Source organism: Phalacrocorax aristotelis, chromosome 1 (genome assembly GCF_949628215.1).
Source record: "Phalacrocorax aristotelis chromosome 1, bGulAri2.1, whole genome shotgun sequence".
Lineage (NCBI taxonomy): Eukaryota > Metazoa > Chordata > Aves > Suliformes > Phalacrocoracidae > Phalacrocorax > Phalacrocorax aristotelis.
The window spans coordinates 82,118,401-82,138,475 of NC_134276.1; the positions used below are offsets into that span (position 1 = coordinate 82,118,401).

General features: G+C 41.3%; 1 protein-coding gene across 5 annotated transcripts in view; it reads right to left on the reverse strand.

The window, feature by feature from the left end:
• The window catches only part of ARHGAP6 (Rho GTPase activating protein 6), a 342,719-nt gene that overhangs the window by 62,466 nt on the left and 260,178 nt on the right, over nucleotides 1-20,075 (reverse strand). For all 5 annotated transcript variants that reach the window (XM_075095440.1, XM_075095462.1, XM_075095459.1 and 2 more), the window contains one exon: nucleotides 4,395-4,554. In XM_075095440.1, coding sequence (XP_074951541.1) covers nucleotides 4,395-4,554 — 160 coding nt within the window. The remainder of the gene's footprint in view (nucleotides 1-4,394; nucleotides 4,555-20,075) is intronic.

Here is a 20,075-nt window from a genome sequence, read left to right on the forward strand (position 1 = left end):
CTCCTCTTGCATAAAGAGAGGTGAGAACTGCAACTGTGCCCCCTAACTCTCAAAACCTATTCAAGTCCCTACTGATAGGTTCACATCATACCTTAAAACCCAGCCATATGCTTGAGGAGTTGAATTGGGGTGAGAGCCCTAGTTCCTCATCTGCTCTAACTGATAAAGCACTGCAGTGCCTAACAGTGCTCCCAAACACAGGCTCAGTGAAGTGGGACAGGACTGTGAAAGAGGGGAGAGTTATAACCATGAGCCATGTAGGAAACTGCTCCAAACAAGCCTCATTCAATACCTCTTCTGCTCAAGAGCTACCTGGAGCCTATGAACAGACTGCAAGAAAAGGAGCTCCTCTCCTGCTTTGATCCCAGTTTTACTTCGAAAAACCTACCTGACTTGAGTTACTGATTTTTCTGTGAAGACATGGTATAGAACGTTAATTTTTTTCTCATTACTTGCATACAAAGACCTACCCAATTGGAAAGACACCATGATGTATGCACACGTAAAGTGAATTTCATCACAGGGTTTTTTTTTTCTCCTATTATAAAGAGAAGATAGACTTCACTTAAATTGAGAAAAACACAGTATATTCTAAACAGCAGCCGTAAAGAAGTTTCACCAGAATCTTACTTGTGTGCCACTCAGAACATCGGGCAACAAATTAAAAATCTTTCACAGAGTAATTACATCAGTAGAGAAACTGTGTAATGCTGCTGCTAGGAAAGGATAGCCTCTTACAACTTAACAAATTAACCTAGAGACAGTATAATGATTCTTGCTATAGTTACTGTGGCATATGAGGGAGTGGCATAGCAGCTGAGAAAGATGTCAATTACAGAATCTGAAAGACAGATATGAGGCAGAAAAACAAGAGAACAAGAAACAAACCTGAAGCATCTCTGTCATACATATAAAAATAATTCTTGACCAATTTGAATTAATTTAATTGCCTACTGCAGTGTATTGTGCTGTATTTTAAGTTACATGCTGGTTAAACACATTCCTGTGGGAGATGGTCCCCTCTCTGTGACCACAGAATATTTAACTAAGGGATGTCAGTAATGCTCTTCATTAGCAGTAATAACTGAAGTACAGCAGAAGAGAGGGATTACATATGAGGTATTACATTCTATGCATTCCTCTACAAGTGTGGGAATAGCCAGACGTGTCCTAGAAGTGCTAGCTAATTGCACTTGCTATGGCAAAGGGGGCTTCTGAGCATGAAAGGATGGAAATATTATGAAGAAGCAACCAATAGTGGCATGACTGTGATCGTAAAGATACGGCAGATGCTTCTGTACTCTGACTTAACTTCCAGGTAAGCATGTTTGGCACAAACACTTGTTACCCAAGAACAATGAAATTTTACTTTCCAGAACGCCTGTGCCAGTAAGTGTAACTACACACATACCTGCTGGAAGCAAATGCCTGGCAGGCACAAGCACGTTCTAATGTCAATCATTTGAAAGTTTTGAAGAACACTGAAAGAACCACAAAAAATTCCAACGTTTAAAACCGCTTTCTGTGTTTTCTTATACATAGATTATCCCACTAACCTCTGCTCCTGAGTATTTTTATGCAGCACTCTCTGAAGCAGAACCTTTAGAGCACATCTTTCTATGCCTGGATCTCTCCAGACCTAGAGAGATCCCCCAGCCCCATGCATAACTTTTACTCTTTAAAAAAAAAAAAAACAACAACCCACAAAAAACCAAAACAAATAAATAAATAAATAACCCCAAAATTTTAACAGCTTTCAATCTGCTTTTAACTTGAGGCGCAAATGGTTGTGATGGAGTTTTATGTTATTTGTAGTCCTGCATGCCCATAGTACCAGAGCCCCTTTCACACTGCTAAAATTTGAAATTCTCCATTTACACAGTCCTTTGATGTTAGCAAATCAACTGGATGGCTACCTGCACCCTCTTACCATACGTTTTCATTCCACACCATTCAGGAGTGATGGGAACATGAGGTAGACTTCAGAAGAATCTCTGTGAAGCGCCTAAACTGTAGAAATTTAAAAATAAAGTAGATTCTTATTCTCCTACCAAAGCACTGGCACAGATGTAGCATGACGGAGTAACAGAATTATTACTATTTGCTCATATTGTGGTACGCCAAAATTCATGCCAGCTTTAGAAACAGGATGGACAGTTAAATACTAGGTGCACCTTAATTCACTTCCTTCAACAGATAGTACCACAGCATTTTAAAACTCACTTGCACCCTGCATACCTTAGAACACAGGAAAATTCATGATCTAGTCAGTCAGAGCAAGTATGCAGGTGCAAAATAATATGCCTCTTACCAATAATCTCACTGGTAAATCTAATCCAAGCAGCAGAACTGAATAGCTAATTTATTTCTCATCTAAACTGAAGCAAAAGATATGTGAAATGTGAATGTCAGGAAGATGTGCCAGGGGAGGTTTAGGTTGGACATTAGGAAAAGGTCGTTCACCCAGAGGGTGGTGGAGGCCTGGAACAGGCTCCCCAGGGAGGCAGTCACGGTGCCAAGCCTGACGCTCTTCAAGAAACACTTGGACAACGCCCTCAGACACATGATGTGAACTTTGGGGCTGTCCTGTGCAGGCACAGGAGTCAGACTTGATGATTCTTGTGGGTCCCTTCAAACTCAGGACATTCTATGATTCTGTGATTCTGTGAAATGATGGGGCCAGCCATAGAAGTGAAACTGGAATCCAGGTACCTGAGTTTGTGAAGTTACTTTTATTTTAAGATGCTTCACCAGAGTTTGTATTACTCTTATTTAGTTTTTATACATGAAATTATACTTTTCAGACTCAGTATATCTAAAACTAATTACACATTATATAATTACCCACATATGTATGTGCTGTGAAAATAAAAACTGTTCTTGTGTGTGATCTCAGCCTGAAAGATTCAACAGTTCCTAGTTTGCAAGCCCTGGCAGCACTGTGCCAAGTTGCCTCTGACACCAAAGCATCTTGCAGAGGAAGGGTGTGCTGACTGGGAAGAGATCCTGGCTTTCCCAGATGGCTGGCCTTTCATGGCAGTCCCAGCAGGAAACAGCAAGGAGAACACAAAAATAGTGCTCACTCTCCAAAGCTCAAAGTTTCTGAATATGAACACATATATTCTATTGTCTCAGATGGTATTACCTCCATATATGTATATTCATCTCCCAGTGGAACTGGCAGTGGCAGTTCAGACTGCCAGAAAAGACTACAGTGCCCTTAGTGATTCAGTTCCTCATATGAATGTTCTGCAAAATTTTTTTCATATTGATGGAGCATTTTTTGAGGGACCAGGGGAGCTGGATTGGGGCTTGAAGAAGTTGATCGTATCCATCTCACTAAAAACTGATGTCCAGCTGTAATTGCTAAGTGGGACTTCTTGATTTTGGCCAGAGTTTTCTGCAGATCCTAAGAAGCTGATGAATACCCAAGCAGATGTCTTTCACATTTCCTCATCTCCACACCATTATTTGCATTGACTAGACGCCTTTTTTTCTGCTTAACTTTGATTCATTCAGAACCAGTCCTGTGGCATCACTGTGTATGTGCCACCACACAGTACCCCGCTCATAGCCAAAGGTGAGAATTCAGTGGTCCCTTGTTATTCTTTAAATAAGTACACAACATCTGGAAAGGAACAACCAGAAAGCCAGATTTGCAGATGATATTATCATAGCACAATAGCTGTCTTTGCTAGGCTTGATCTCCAGCCTACCAGAAACAATGGAAACTTTTGCATTAGTTTTAGTGAGGTTTAAATCTGTTCCGCAGTAACCTAAGTACAGGCCTACTACGTGTACATATCCTGCATCAGGATTCTGTTAGCCGAGCTTCTCTTTTTCAGTTAATCTCCCGTTCCTTAGGGGTTCAATGTTTTACTCTGAAAATTAACTTGTTTTCTAGGAAATAATCACACTGTCTTTAGGAAAACTTGGGTAGGATTCATGTTATTTGATGCAGATGTCTTCACTGTCTGCCTGACTAGTGATGCTTGGCTTCCTTTTGAGCCAATACAGTACAAAGTGAAAAAGCCACTTTTATGGTATGAAACTATCTAACCTATAAAGATGGATCCTTTTGGATGTCAGGAAGCATAAGAAAAGCCTTTTTCTCTCAACTGAGTGTCGAGGGATCCTAGCATGAATAGGTCTGATTTAGATTATCTACCCTGTTGACATCTGTCCTTGATCAGATGATCCCACCCCAGATAGCCTGAGTTGGATACAGTAGACAAGCATTACTAGTTGTTTTTATGTAATAACTATGTTTAAGCAAAAATGAAATGAAAGACGATGTCTGTGGAATAAACAATCTAGTGTTTTCTCCCTTTATTGCTGTGATATGAAGTCAGTGGCTTAGCAATCTAAACAGAGACAGTTTATCAAGCCCTTACCTTTGGGGATAGTAATCTGACAGCCCAGGTCACAGTCCTGCTGCAACTGATAAAAAGCCACTTCCTGCAGCCGAGCACGCTCCAGCTCCGAGAGGCTTTGAACGGGAACTGACTTCAGACGAACACTGCGCCCTGACATGCTGTTCCAAGTGAAATCACCCTACAGGAAATCAAATGGAAAAATATGAAGCATCATATGGTATGCACAGTTTAATAAACAGAACCATCTCTTCTACTGCTAGCAAAAACAACACAGGTCCTCTTTTCTAAAAGGCCATTTTCTTGGACATCTCTAGCCTTTCAAACATCTTTGTTTTCCTAAGAGCAGCATTCCTTAAAAGGAGTACAGACATGCAAAACAAAGTCAATTCTGTCTGAAACCATTTAACAAAGTATTGTTGCAGAAACATTAGGATTCCAGCAACCAGAAGCACAAAGCAGGAAAAAAAAAAAAACCCTTGTCTGCTTTTCCCAGTTTGCTTTCTTTGTACAGTACTTGGTCGTCACTTTGTTCCTTTCCCCTCACGGTCAGTCAGACATGCAGACTTCCACAGGTCGGTGGACAACATGCACCTTACCTCCCTCAACTTGCTAATCCCACTCCACCAGACTGTTCAGAGAGTACACAGAGCCCCTTCTCTCTTCTGACATATCCCATCCCCTCTTTATGACAATATTGTGTTTAGACCAAGATCAACTAAAGGGCAGTGTGTTTCATGTTTTTGAAAAGCCACTAGAACAACGTATGTGTTAAAATTTATACAGGAAAACAACACGAGATATGCTACGCCTCTGTAAGGTACCAATTATGCTTGCAAAGCAAATCAAAAGCTTTAGCTGTTCTACCTCCCACCTGTGATAACATCTACAAAAAGCTATTCTCTTAGCTAGTATTTAGCTTAGGTGAGAGTAGTAATCATCAGTCAAAGAGAAGTGCAAGCACACAGACAAGCTTAAAGGCTGACAATTAACTTCAAGAAAGAATTTCAGAATTCATCACAGCATCATCAAAGAACAGATATTAGCACTGCAGGGAAAGAAAGAAGAATTTGTTTTTCATTCTAACCGTGTTAAAAAATAAACATCAAACTTGTCAGTAGACATAACCTGATGCAGCTGCAGATAATGGAAAAACTCTGATGTACATCAGCTGAGTTGTAAAGACAAACCCACCAATCTGCCCTTCATCAGAACACGGCAGACTTACAACTAACAAACTTCGCTCTCTAAGTCCTCACTTTCAGTTTAAATTTCAGCATCTGTACCTTCATTGCATGCACATTTTCTCACTGTTCACTTAGAATTCATCTGTTCTGCACACACATCTGCAGTCAAAGGGTGCCCACTGACTTTAAAAGACATTGGCTGAAGGTCCTTATTATGAAAAATCAGTAAAATTTGATCTTACTTAGTAGCTATGCATCCTGTTGTATGTAAACACCTTTGTACACATTTCTTATATTTTGCCTATATATGTGTAAGTATATATATGGGCAAACATACAACCTGTATATACATGTGTGTACACAAACACATACACGTACCTATATATGCACACCTATGACTGAACGTGTGTATTCACATATACATATGAGACAAAAATAATTCACAAATATGCAGCACCATCTAGCAATATAGATCAAAAGGAATTACACATTAAACACCACTTCTTATGATGCATGCAGTATGTTTGAGTTCATCAAGGAAGCTTTTTTCCATAGTATTTTTTGTATGTCATTAGGCAACCATAATAGATAAAGCTGTTACCTCAAAGTGAACAACTGCACATCTGTACACTCAATGCATGTACTATGCTCTGTACCTTTATGGTATTTATATATACATGGGCCACATACGCAAACATCTGCACTACCCCTGTATTTGACTACTGAAATTTTTATCTTTATTTTTGCCTCTTCACCTCTTCTTTTTCTTCTAGTGACTTACTGCTGAAGAGCTAGATTTAATAATCTCAAACTAAAGGTTTGCACGGTGACACAAGCCAAGCTCATTAGCTTAACTCAGGCAAAACCAAAGCAGCAAGAGTCACATAAACCTTATTTGCAAAACTGCAAGTAAACATTTACATTTTTTAAAAAGCTGTTGTCATTTATAGATAAAAGTGATCGAGAACAGAATCCACAACCAGACAACGTATACTATGAAACTAATTCCTTTCAACCCTGATAATGTAGAAGAAACTTTATAACTACAGAAGTAGAGTTTGTGAGTATTTCATCTTATCAATTCCTCTGAGATGAGCATCTTCATAAACAGAAATATCACTGATATGTCTACCATGAAAAATTTCAAACCTAGATATTTAATTTTGGAACAAGAATGGGAAGCAAAAAGGACATCCATTAGAAAATGTTAAGACAACACAATATTTATACTGTTTAGGACATGTCCTGTTTCCCATAGAGCACAAAAACCAAGGGACACGAGGGGCTTTTAGGAATTACCACAAATTAAATAAATATTCCTTAACTGAATTTTGCATGGATATATGAATTATTGCTCTTTTTTGGAAAAAAATTACCAGGGGCAAATCTAACTCTGGAGGTAACTGTTCATCCTCTGCCTTATCTCTGAGTTAGCTCTGTAACTACAAGCAGCGAGCTGTACAACCACAAGGCCCAGCTTGAACACTAGACGTGCCAAACAACTTGGAGAGGCAGGGCTTGCTAGCTCTGGTACAGCCCTGCATTAATATTCTGCTTTGGGGATGCCAGTGAGCCTCTTTGTGCAGAGCTGTGCTGCTTTATATGAGTAGAGCAGCCAACTCAGCACTGCCTCAGGAATCCTACCCAGGTTAATTTCACATTAATATGAATATGAGCACTCCACCTCATTTTTTTTTTTTTATAGCAGATCAAGGGTTCAAAACCAAGGGAAAGAAGAAAGCATCCAACAAGATTATGAGGGCTGTTCTTTCCAACCAGGTTTTCTATTCTGGCAGTCTGCAAGCTCCCAGTATGTCCTTGGCGGTCACTGGGTTGGCTCTGTCTGGCTAAAAACAGTGGGATGCAAGCTCTGTACCTTCCAATGCCATGATAGATTGCTGAGCAGCTATAAAAAATGTGGCATCACTCTGCCCAGTTGCTGTGCACTAAAGAAGATATTCCTCTTTTACACTTGATGGGTTTGATAAAATCTCTGCTAGGTCACATTAACATAGGTTTTACTATGCTAATGGAACACATGACTAATTAACTAAAATATTTTAAGAAAATCATGTGTTACGGCCAGTGAAATCTAATCTGCTAAAGCAGTGAGAGGCTCAAGAAATGTTTCCTTGAAAAAGTCTGTTTTATTTGGCAAATAAATATCAGTCTTCTATGAGCCAAAATACAATATTTGATAATTTAATCTATTCAAAGACTCCTATGATTTCCGTGACACAAGGTAAATTAAAAGCCCCATCTTCCTTCTAAAGCACAGTACAATTTTACATACAGCCCATAAATTACTGCAAAATCAACCAGGCTTGGGAGAGGTCCAGAAAAGTCAGGCTCCCTTGGAGAACAGGTGCTGGAGCAATTATATCAGTCACATCTGCCTAAGGCTATTTTCCATTCTGTGGGGCAACCAAAGAAGGGAAAAGGCAAGACAGACAGGTAGAGTATTTTCTGTTTCTCTCTCTCCATACGAGGAGGAAAATTTCATCAGCCTACATCAACATCAGCCTGACCTAGCTCCTTGCAGGAGCTTAAATGGAGGAGAAGATCTTTAAGCATCAAGTCAGAGTGACTTGGTTTTTGAAGTTCATGCCCTGCATATGTGTTCAGACATACATACACAGCTTCTCTATTATTTAGATTGTAGGACTGTACGTCAGAATATGACCTGCAAATGGCTCCTTCATCACCAAGAAAAAAAAAAAAACCCAACACAAAAACAAACAGAGAAGAGCGCAAACAGAAATACTGCTCTGGGATAAAGCGATCAGCCTGATAGGACACAAACTGCTGACTGCAAGGGGCCTCTCATAACTGACTTTTATAAAACCTTAAATCAGACTTAAAGCCTTCTCTGGTTTCTTCTACCAACCAGTTACTTCTTTTCTTTCAGAAGTCTCCAGCTTCAGCTGTATTTTCTCTCTGGTCCTCCCACTAACACTTAACATCTTTCCTCCACTCAACCAAGCAGTTCGCTTATCAGGTAAGTAACTAAGATACCAGAACAGATGACTCAGCAAAGGAGATGACTGATTAAATGCATCTTGTGCCTTTGAAGAATCTGTCCGCTTTTCCCACATCTCCTGTCCACAGTTATAAGCACATTTTTAATAAGACGCTGACTGCAGTTTTCCTAATATTTTTTCAAGCATTTGGTTTTTTAATGGACTGGATGTTCAGGGGCTTCAGAATAAACGTTAAGTGGTACATCCTGACTTATGTATCACTATGCACCTAAATTACTCGTAAGCATGTGTAGGCAATTCTTGCATACCTGACCTCTTTCTCCTGAGCCTCCAACACACAGTCTTTCAGATGTCTTTTAGTGAAGTCTCCTTCTTCTGTCCTTTGTACAATAAAAAAAAAAGCTCGCAACTACTGCAAGGAATCCTGAATGTAGATGCAAAACTATGGGCAATGATCGACCTCTGTTGATGTCTGTGGAGCCCTAAGCCTTAGTGAATAATGTGGATCAAGCACAGGGTGGGAAATAAGAACCCCTACACAAGGCAGTTTTAGATAACACAAATTTTAATGCAAGTTGGAGAAAGCAATTTTTATCTTAATGCATTATTGTTATTGTTAATGACTTTAGTCTGTACTCATTTAGGTAAATGCCATTATCGGATTAGCTGTCTACTTTTCATTATTCTTTTATTCAATTCCATTTGAAACTACTAAGATCAAAACCAATTATGTCTACTTGTTTTTCTCCTACCCTAGCAACTTAGGTGTGTGCTTGTATTTAGATGGGTTTCCACTGTAAAAGAATTCAGTATTTTTGCACACAAGAAGATTATATTGCAAATAACATGGCAAACATAGCATTACAATGTCTGAATTCTGTTTGCTTAATTACTTCTTCAAGCTTCATGAAACTGCATATCATTGCCACTTTATAAACCCCTCACTTACCTTGGTCATTTATTTCAACTCTCTCTAAAATGATTTCCCGACTCCAGGCATAAACTCTCACAATTTGTCTGCCAGTAGAGGTAATCCCTCTCTTCCTCACTTCCCTGGTATTGCTGTTAGTATGAACCAAACCAGTTCTGAAGTCACTCCAGTACAGCTATATAGTCTATCATATGAAATCAATATACAGAATATTGTTCCTGGACAGAATGAGAATTAAGGTGAAGGGACAAATAAACTACATGAAATACCATTTTAGCATTACATGCGGTTTAGGACCACGTGGCCAGCCCTTTACTAATGCCATCCCAGATAGCCACCTGCAGATTAATGAAGAGTTAGTAAACAACTGGATGGTATGAGTATGCTATGGCCTGACTCTGCCACCCTATTTCCAGATGCTCCTCCATAGCCAGTGCGGCTCATGACAGGCAGCACGCTGGTTTCCAGCTGGCATTAAAAATTACTGCAGCCTAGGATGCTCTGGCATCTCCAAACACAGCAGGCGTCACACAGCGGCTCCCAAGAGAGTGCTAGTATCACCAAAGATGACAAGTCTTTCAGATTAATCAAACGTCATCTAAATACTAAATTTGAAGAAGCACAAGACTTGCTGCGTGACACTGAAGCATTCAGAGGAAGATATCCGAACATGGATGCACAACATTAATCTTCATTAAGAAAGACTGACTTCATTAAGGTCATTATCTAGGATGGCATCCTGTTCCCCTTGACGTCAGTGGCAAAATTATTAATATGATGTCTCCACTAAGAAGAGAATAAGTACAGTCCAGGCGATCCCGTGTTACAGTTCAGAGCCTTGCACTAAAGCTGCCTTATCTTACGCTATATTGTCCTTGTGTGTATTAAGTAATGTATGTACAGAAAAAGGTATTAGCTTTGTCAAGAAGTTAGCACTTTACAAAGCAGTAGTTTAGATATCAAAACTATTTAATGGCAATTAATATAGACATGGCATTGCCAAAGACAGACACTTCCTCGCTCCTAGCTCGCATGCTGTCTCATTCCCAAGGCTGGAGATCCATGATAATGGAGATCAGTACTGCGAGACACCCCCTGTGGGACACTGGAAAGCTGGTGTTCCCCACAGGGGAGGCAGAATTCACATCCACAGCAGAGATACTTCATCTAGCAAGACAGCATGAACCTGTGCCTGCGTAAAGATATGCACTTCAGAATATTACAACTGTGATTTCCATTTATTGGGGCGGGGGTCCTTCTAACTTTAGTCTAAGGGTAAACAAGGAACACAAGAATGCACATGCTTTCACAGAAGTATTAAAATGGCTAAAACAAAGGGGAAAATATTTCCTGTTCTACGATCAACCTCTCCAAGTTTTCCAAATGCCTCAGGATACTATTTCATGTTTAGAATATTTAAAAAGCATTCTCTTAAAAAAATTGATATGTAATAGAGATGCATTTAATTCCTTTTCTGACATTAATAAACATAAAATATGTACAAAGGAATTGTCTAACAAAATACTCATCCCTAACATACCCACTCTGCACTGAACGTTTTTATACACCCAGAAAGCCAACCTCCAGAATTCAGAAAGCTCCGTTAAAATGCATCAAAATACATGTTCAGATTTTCTGAATTTCTTACTTCAGCAGACAGTAGTGTTTTTGGAGGAGTTTATCCAGAAGGACCACAGTTAGAACCAGAAGGGGCTGAGTACTTTTTTGGATGTGCTAAAATGGAGACAGAACACCTTAAAAACCCTAGATGCAACTGTAAAAGTACAGCTGAAATTTTATCGGTCTTCACGTAAACAGATCTTTCTGGGTATTTTTTTAGTAAAGGAGAATTAAGCTGCATTGCAATACTCTGAATTTTGCTGCAGGTCGAGAATACATGCATAGCTGTCGCAACCGTGACTGCATGCACTGAACGAACTGCAGCAATTAAACCATCTGAGACCACAGTAATGGGCTACATGACAAAAGCCAGAGGCTTCATCAATCTAAACACAAAAGATCTGGGATAGCCTGGGTTGATAAAAGGGATAAGAAATCTTCTTTTAATCAGTTCATATACTGTATATTTCGAGAGGCTGGTGCTACATTTTTCTCAAGTGTTAAAACGGTTTCCTGCTTCAGCCGGAATAACGCGAACCCTGCAAGCTAATGGCAGCTGACTGAAAATCAAATACAATAGCTGCATAAGTATTATTTTTAGTGGCAAAGCTGCCTTAAATAGACCCCGCTCCAGCTCCTGTGATGAACACAAACATGCTCCCAACAGCCCTCAATGTTCAACTGCTCATGAAGCTGAACAAGGAACCACAGCCCGTGACACAGCGAAAAATGGCATGTCCTCTCTGAGTTCTCCTGTACCCCAAGCCATGGAAAAGGTGGGCTCTATCCCGAAGACAACCTTTGCTCAATACTGCAGGTTGCAGTATCCGTTCATGTCATGAATGCCAACCATTCATGTTATGTTCTTTCTAAATGTAAAGATTTCCAATGAAATTTTGAATATGAAATAGCGCTCCTTCTCCTCAGCCTAACGAGATTGATGTTAAGCATATGAAAAATTAAGGCCAAAAGTGTATGTGAAATGCATTTAAACAATTTGGATTAAACATCTGCAAACACAGCACAGAAGTTAACCCATTTCTGCATCCAACAATAAGTATTAATGTGTCTGCAGCCAATGCTTTGAACATTTAGGAGTGGCATCTATTTCTATTATGTTCAGTATAATTTAAAAAAAATGCAACATTTTAGAAAGAAGTAAATGATCTACTATGTGAGAGAATGCATGTGAGAGAGCGCACACCATCATTTCCAAGCATGCAAAAATCGTATCAGCCTGAGTATTGTATACAAGGCAAAAAATATATATTTGAGTACTTCAATTTACCTCCTGGATTTTGAGCTTTTAAGATACACAGAGATTACATTATCTGATTTGAGCATACCACCAGGATCTCATAATGAAGTAAAATAAAACGACTAATTCCATTAGTCCAAGAACTGGGATTTGACTAATAATAAAGCCTTTAATTCAATACCAACCCCTACACTTATTGTTTCAAGCAGTTCTAACCAGTGTTTTCTATAAACTGATACTACTTCCAGAAAGGGGTTTGGGTCTAAGGAAAATGAGATCTGGGGCACATGTGGAAAATAGCCATTCTGACTGCCTACATACCAGGTCTGCACAGCAAAAAAAATCTAGGGTCTTTTACTTATTTTGGGGGAGTTGTGGGGGTGGGTGTGATTTAGTTGATAGGAACAAAATGCAAGACATCTCCAAATATTTACATTTGGAAGCAGGGTGAGAGCTCTCAGTTACTCATCTAAGACACAGAGGACTCAGGAAGAGGTTTCTACTACCTGGCCTAGAGCAAGAGCTTGAACCACACTTTACCCCACCCCAGGCAAATGCCCTTATCAGGAGGCCATGTTACTCTATTATGTTAGTTACTATGTTAGTTACTCTAACATCTACCCCCAGTACTATAGTGAACCTTGGCAGAGATTGTCAGCCCCCTCCAGAACAACCGGCAAACTCATTAGGTGAATGGCTACTCTCAGAGCCGACGTGGACACCTCCAGCAGTGGCTACCCACTCACTCCGTACTGTGACCGTGTGTGCTCCCTCACGCACATTCTCTCCTTCACAACTGGGACTGAAATAAAGGCATCGCAGGAGCCATTTTCTATGGAAGGAAGTTTTCCTTGAGTCACGAGTTTGTATCAGCAGCCAGCAGTGTTACAGGTGGTAGCGACACGGAGTACACATGCCTCTAGAAGGCAGGGACAGGCACATTTCAAACATGCAGAAAGTAAGCAGTTAGCTTTTAGGGATTAGGAGTTTTCACTTGCTACATAATCACTCTACACTTCCATTTTGGTTTTATCACTCTCACACTATGTTCTCACATGCAAACACCACCCTGTCCTACACACTAATGTCAGACAGCCTGGGAGAAGCCCTTACCACTAAGCAACTCGCAGTGCTCTGCCAATCTACTCCAGTTTACTGGGACTTGCTTTGTTTTGGTTTTTCTAAGGTCTGGGATATCAAATTCCACCCACACGGGCAGCTGTTTTGATGACTCTGTCACTCTCCTGAAGATGCTGCAAAGAGTTTTCCACAATAAAATTCAGAAAATACAGGACGTCTAATAATTAGGGCAAATATTGTGAGTGCAAAGAGGTGGCTTTGCACACACCAGCATTACCGATCCTTTTATCTGTGTGATTACTTTTCCTCTGTTCTCTATGTGTTGAAACAGTGTGTGCTCTCTTCTTGCAATGCACAGTAAAGGACAATACTTCAGCTTATTGAGAAGCGCTACTTCAGCAGTTCTTATTAAAAAATATCCTGTTTGTACACACGAATCTGCTGATTTGCCATTAAGTTAAATAACAAACAAGAGTTTAAATATTTTTTTAAGATACGACCTCAGCTACACTGGAACTATATAATCTGCTCTGAATAGATATATAGCTATCGGTCCAGTTGATGGATCAGTGTACGTACCTGGAAAGACCACTAAAGAGCACTTTAATACTGATCGTTGTCTATTAATGTGGAGGCTCGTTAAAAATGCAGCATTACAAAGCAAGAAATGTAAAATGGATCCACACAAATAAAACCACTGTGCTGCAACACCAATTTTCAGGAGAAAGGTACATTTTGAAAACTACCCCTCCAACCTAAGGCACCCCAAGTTCAAACTGTGCCTGCCAGACAGCCCGCAACTTCTTTCTTTGTTTTTAAGCAGCACATTTACTTTGGACAGAGAAAGGGAAAAATAGCCCATAAAGTTCCCACTGTTATGAAAAACAGAAACAATTGCTAGAGTTACAAGCTCCTCACCAGCTGAGCCAGAGGATGAACAGCTCATGGTCTCGACTTTCTTCTACACAGCTAACCCGAATTTAAAAATACAACAATAACAGAGTCATGGCCATAAAACCTGACGCTTACAGAAACTTTTATTTGCCAAACTGAACCTATGCAGCTGCAGCTGTCATGCCATCAGCTTTCAAAAACCCTTTACCCTCAGCATATTTTGCTCACAGCTTCCTGGGTTATGTGTCCTTCGTGCACAGAGCATACAGAAGAGGATAAATGTGTTACTGCAGACTTCAAAGCAAGGTACCTGATAAAGCCACTCAAATACAAATCAGCCTAATTATGCAGTTTCATTTCAAAATGTTAATGCCCCTTCTTATTCCATAGTTTCATTCCTCTTCGTCCAACTATGAAAACAGGCAAGGCCATGAAATTGGTCTGAAAATAAACAGTATTGACGGCTCTCAGTTTTTGTTGATGGATCTTCAGAGCCTGGTAAGTGGTTGGTAGCGCCAGCTTTTTCCCCCATTGAATAAAAGCTATTCTCTTTTCTTCAAACATAGCTATAGCATGAAAAAAATAAACCCAACATCACTGTGAGCACCACATTCAGCACCCGTTCTCCATCACGCTTAGCTGTACCCCACTATGTACGAGATTATCCAGTTTCCTTACCCATTAAGTTCTCTTGTGTCTTCAGTGTCCTTTAGCATTTGACCAACCAGATTTGGATTAAGGACCTAGATCCAACTACAACGTTTTGTAAAATAAGAATAAGAAAAGAATAATGTCCTTGACCTGAAGCTGCGTACCAAGCACCTGAGAGACCACCCAGCTGGAGCAGCTGTGACTCCCAGGACACCTTTTGCTGCCAGATGTCATGAATCTTAAGGGGGAAGAATTGATCTTTTAATTTTTCCACTGCAAAGCAAGCTCAAAGTCCAGTCCAGGAGAAACCCCAGACACACGAACAAGCTGTGACTGGGTTCCCTCCTTCTCATTCCAGAGTTGTCCTGAGACAGTGCAACAAGTGGTAAGGAAGGGGCAGATCTCCTCTCAAAAATCCTCCCCCCACCATGGCTGTGCAAGATCAAAATCAACTGTAACTGCCCGAACTCTCCCTATCAGGAGTAGCCAAAAGAGTGCTGAACACAGCTGCCATGGCTCCTCGGAGCACAGCGAGGAGCACTTGGCGGTTTCTGCCTGACCTCACACAGTTAGTCTGAAGCTTTTTAGAACACCTTTGAAAGCTTTCTACTCACGCAGGCAGGCCAGCTATATTTATAACATGATTTTGACAATAGCAACACAGAGACTGAGAATTTTACACAGTATGCTAAGGAAAAAAATCCTTGATAAAGACACTGCTTCATAAATAATGTTTGTCATGTTCACAGTCCCCATACACAATGCTGTCATCTATAGTGCGTGGGCAGGGAGTGTAGGAAATTTGTGAAAAACAAACAGTGAATCACCAATGATTTTGATGGCAGCTCTGCCCTACGCAGCTTTTCACCAAGTCATCATCCAGAGCGAAAACTTTGTTTCTCAGCTGGCACGACTTAGCACTTCATCAGATTGCTCGGAAGAGGAGAAACCACCGGCTGGAGTTCATGGCAACAGCAAGGGAGATTATGTAAATATTTTTTTTTTCATGTATCTACCCAGATGCTTCGTGCACCTCTAAACTGACGTAGGCTGAACAGCCTCCCACCTGCTGGAGTACAAGAGCCACGCTCACAGCTCAGAAATACACGCAGCCCTTCCTGGCTCGACATGCTGGCCACCAGTGCCTGCCTGGTGGCAGCAAACACAGACATCAGATACCCCTAATTTTGGAGCCTTATCCAAAGCCCAGGGAAAGCAATGACAGGCCTCAGCATTTTCAGTGGTTCTTCAATCAGATATCAAATCCTCAAATCGTGCAGCTCCTCACCTCCATTTCCAGTCTCTTTCCATGCCACTACCCAGGGCTGAGCAGTGCTAAGATCAGCCAGTGTGTTGCACACTAAGCATCATACCATACAAGATTTCCAAGGCAAAAAAAACCCAACTTCCTTAGCTGCAAAGAAAGCTGAATAACTTTCTCAGAAAAGTACTGTCACTGACTGCGCTTACATCCCAATACAAACCCAGGGCACTTAAGTTAGATTTCTCTCTCCCCATCAAAATGCTGTAAGCCAGAGATCAGCATCCTGCTACTCATCTTGCAATTATGCTGTACATTTGTAGTTCTTGCAATCTTTTTTCAAAAATAAGTTTCTTCAGCCCCTATATCCCTTGTGCCATTATTATTTGAGTTTCTTCTAATGAGTAAAACTCTGCTCTTTACATAACTGGAAACAGGGTTGTGCTCCTTCATGAACCCACCCACTCGAACTATGCGATGAAGAAACTGCCATTGCACACTCCACACAGCAGCCACCCTGCAAGCAGAGAGTCTAAAAATCACTAACCTCTTCTGGTGGTCTGCAGGAAGATAAAGTAGAGTGGCTGTTAAGAATCCAACTAACCTGTCCCCCTTGTATATATGAGCTCCAAACAAGGTTTTGTTCCTTTACCTTGGATAAAAAAAAATGTGGAACTACATTGGAACTATTTATTTACACTGTAAGTTCCAATTGGCGACCTAGTATCAACAGATCAGGAGATCAGGTACTCAACAACGTTTTTGCCTCAAGTCTGCTCTGGTAACCTCTCTCCTCACCCCTCCCAAGCCAATGGACCGCAGGATGGAGACCAGGGGGATAAAGCCCCTCCCACTCTAAAGGAAGATCAGGTTCATGACTGCCTGAGGAACCTGGATATACACAAGTCTATGGGACCTGATGAGACACTTCCCAGAGTCCTGAGGGAATTGGCTGATGTAGCCACTAAGCCGCTCTCCATGCTATTTGAAAAGTCATGGCAGTGGATGAAGTCCTTGGGGACTTCTACGCATCTTTCGAAAGGGTAGAAAGGAGGACCCGGGGAACTACTGTCCTGTCAGCCTCACCTCTGTGCCTGGGAAGATCACGGAACAGATCCTCCTAGAAGCTGTGTTAAGGCACATGGAGGACAGGGAGGTGATCCAAGGCAGCCAGCATGGCTTCATCAAGGGCAAGTCCGGCCTGACCAATCGAGTGGACTTCTATGATGGAGCGACTACATCGGTGGACAAGGGAAGAGCTATGGATGTCATCTCTTTGGACTTCTGTAAGGGCTTTAACACGGACCCCGACAGCATCCTTCTCTCTAAACTAGAAAGATACGGATTTGATGGGTGGACTGCTCGGTGGACAAGGAATTGGTTGGATGGTCACATCCAGAGGGTAGTGGTCAATGGCTCGATGTCCAGATGGAGAGCAGTGACGAGTGGTGTCCCTCAGGGGTCTGTACTGGGACCAGTACTGTTTACTATATTCATCAATGACACAGTGGGATCAAGTGCACTGTCAGCAAATTTGCAGATGACGCCAAGGTGAGCAGTGCAGCTGACACACCAGAAGGATGCGATGTCATTCAGAGAGACCTGGACAAGCTGGAGAGGTGGGCCCGTCTGCAGAGGTGGGCCCGTGAGAACCTCATGAGGTTCAGCAAGGCCAAGTACAAGGTCCTGCACCTGGATCACGGCAACCCCTGATATCAATACAACATGGGGGAGGAAGAGATTGGGAGCAGCATCAAAAGCAGCATGGCCAGCACGTCGAGGGAGGTGATGCTGCCCCTCTGCTCTGCTCTGGTGAGACCCCACCTGCAGTGCTGCGTCCAGTTCTAGAGCCCTCAGCACAAGGAAGACATGGACCTGTTGGAGCAGGTCCAGAGGAGGCCACAAAAATGATCCGAGGGCTGGAGTACTCCTCCTACAAGCACAGGCTGAGAGGGTTGGGGTTGTTCAGCCTGCAGAAGGCTCCAGGGAGACCTTATTGCAGCCTTTCAGGACTTAAAGGGGACGATAGGAAGGACGGGGGCAATCTCTTTAGCAAGGCCTGTTGTGACAGGACAAGGGGTGATGGTTTTAAACTAAAGGAGGGTAGATTTAGACTGGGTAGAAGAAGGAAAAAGATTTTTACAATGAGGGTGGTGAAACACTGGCACAGGTTGCCCAGAGAGGTTGCAGATGCCCCATCCCTGGAAACATTCGAGGTCAGGTTGGACGGGGCTCTGAGCAACCTGATCTAGCTGAAGATGTCCCTGCTCACTGCAGGGGGGTTGGACTAGATGACCTCTAAAGGTCCCTTCCAACCCAAACCATTCTATGATCCTATATGATTTCTATTTATTCAAAATATAGTTTGACAGCAAGGGTTTCCTGCTCAGACACTGAGGAGTCCAGCAATACTTTTTGAGTTCTGCTTTGAATTGGGGTTCTTCAGGTTATTCAGTAGCTAACACTGGTCTTTTCAAAAAAATCAAGGTCCTTCGGGGTACGCTGTCTACATCTAGATGACCTTATTTTTATATTATTTCTATTAGCTACCAGCACATCTGGGGAATTAGTTTTCCCCATTTCGTACTGCTTTTTTTCAGTAATGCACAGTTTCATATCTAAAAAAATATTCTATTAGGATGGAATGTTATAATACAAACTGTTCACAGTTTCTGGAGAGGTTATACAAAATATATCCCATCAGCAACAAAATGGAAGAAAATTAACTACTTCGGTTTTCTACTTTGGATTCATTTTTCCCAGAGCACTCAAAAATGGTAATCTGGAAATTGGCCTGGAAATGAGAGCTTGGCCTAAACTCTCATTGAGAAACTGGTTAAATGATTCTGATACTGTAACTTCATCATTCACAAATAAGCAGTATGGGTTTTTAAACTTCTTTCTTAATTATGCAAAATTCCAAGGATTTAACTCTCACTCCAGAGGGGCACAGGATTAGGAAAACCAAATTAGCAGGCAGCTGAGAATTCCTCTGGCTGATCTCTTGTTACACCAATGAGCAATGCTGGCTACAAAACCTCACGGGACTGTCAAAAATAGCTTCAGAAACAGAATTGACCTAAAATCTCATTTTTTCAGTGGAAAAAAAATCAGGGTTTTGTCTTAAAAAATAATAATGAAAGATAGGTTTTCTGGAAGAAAAAAAAAAAAAAAGATGGCTTGGTCCAAAAGTTCAAACAAGTTTGTGGCTAAGAAAAATGTTTTCAGTCCAAAATGCTCTGGTCTGGTGTGCCTCATAGGAATTGCGATTCAAGCACCTTGCGTACTTGGCTACCTTTCCCCTTGTGAGCAGGGGTTCCTATGACAGACTCCTTCCTTCGCCTCCAGGGATGGCACTGCACCATGCAAGTCCCTTATGGCTCATTAAAAGAACCTGGGGCATAAAAATCCACTGCAGAATAGCTTCCAGGAGACACGGCAGAGCTCTTTTAAATAAAAACACATTCTATTTTTGTATTTCCATGAAAAGTAATTGAAAAATGCAGACTACTTTAGCCTTTCCTGTATTCCTTTTGAACTACACTGGGGAGCCCCAAAGACAGACTGGGCACCCAGTCATGCAAGGTTATACACATTAGCCTTGGGTGATACAGTTCACTCAAAAATAAAAATAACTAAAAGAAGTACAACAACCTCTATTAGATGTACACTTGATGTGATCCTAAAACCTGTGAAAATACAGACGGGGTAGCAAGCTGCATATGCAAAAAAGGCACTTTAATTATATCTGAGCTGTCTGGTCCAGTAACCACAAAAAACCCCCATCTTCTCCAGACTGTCTGCCTGTGCCTCACAAACTCTAAAAAGCAGAAAGCAAA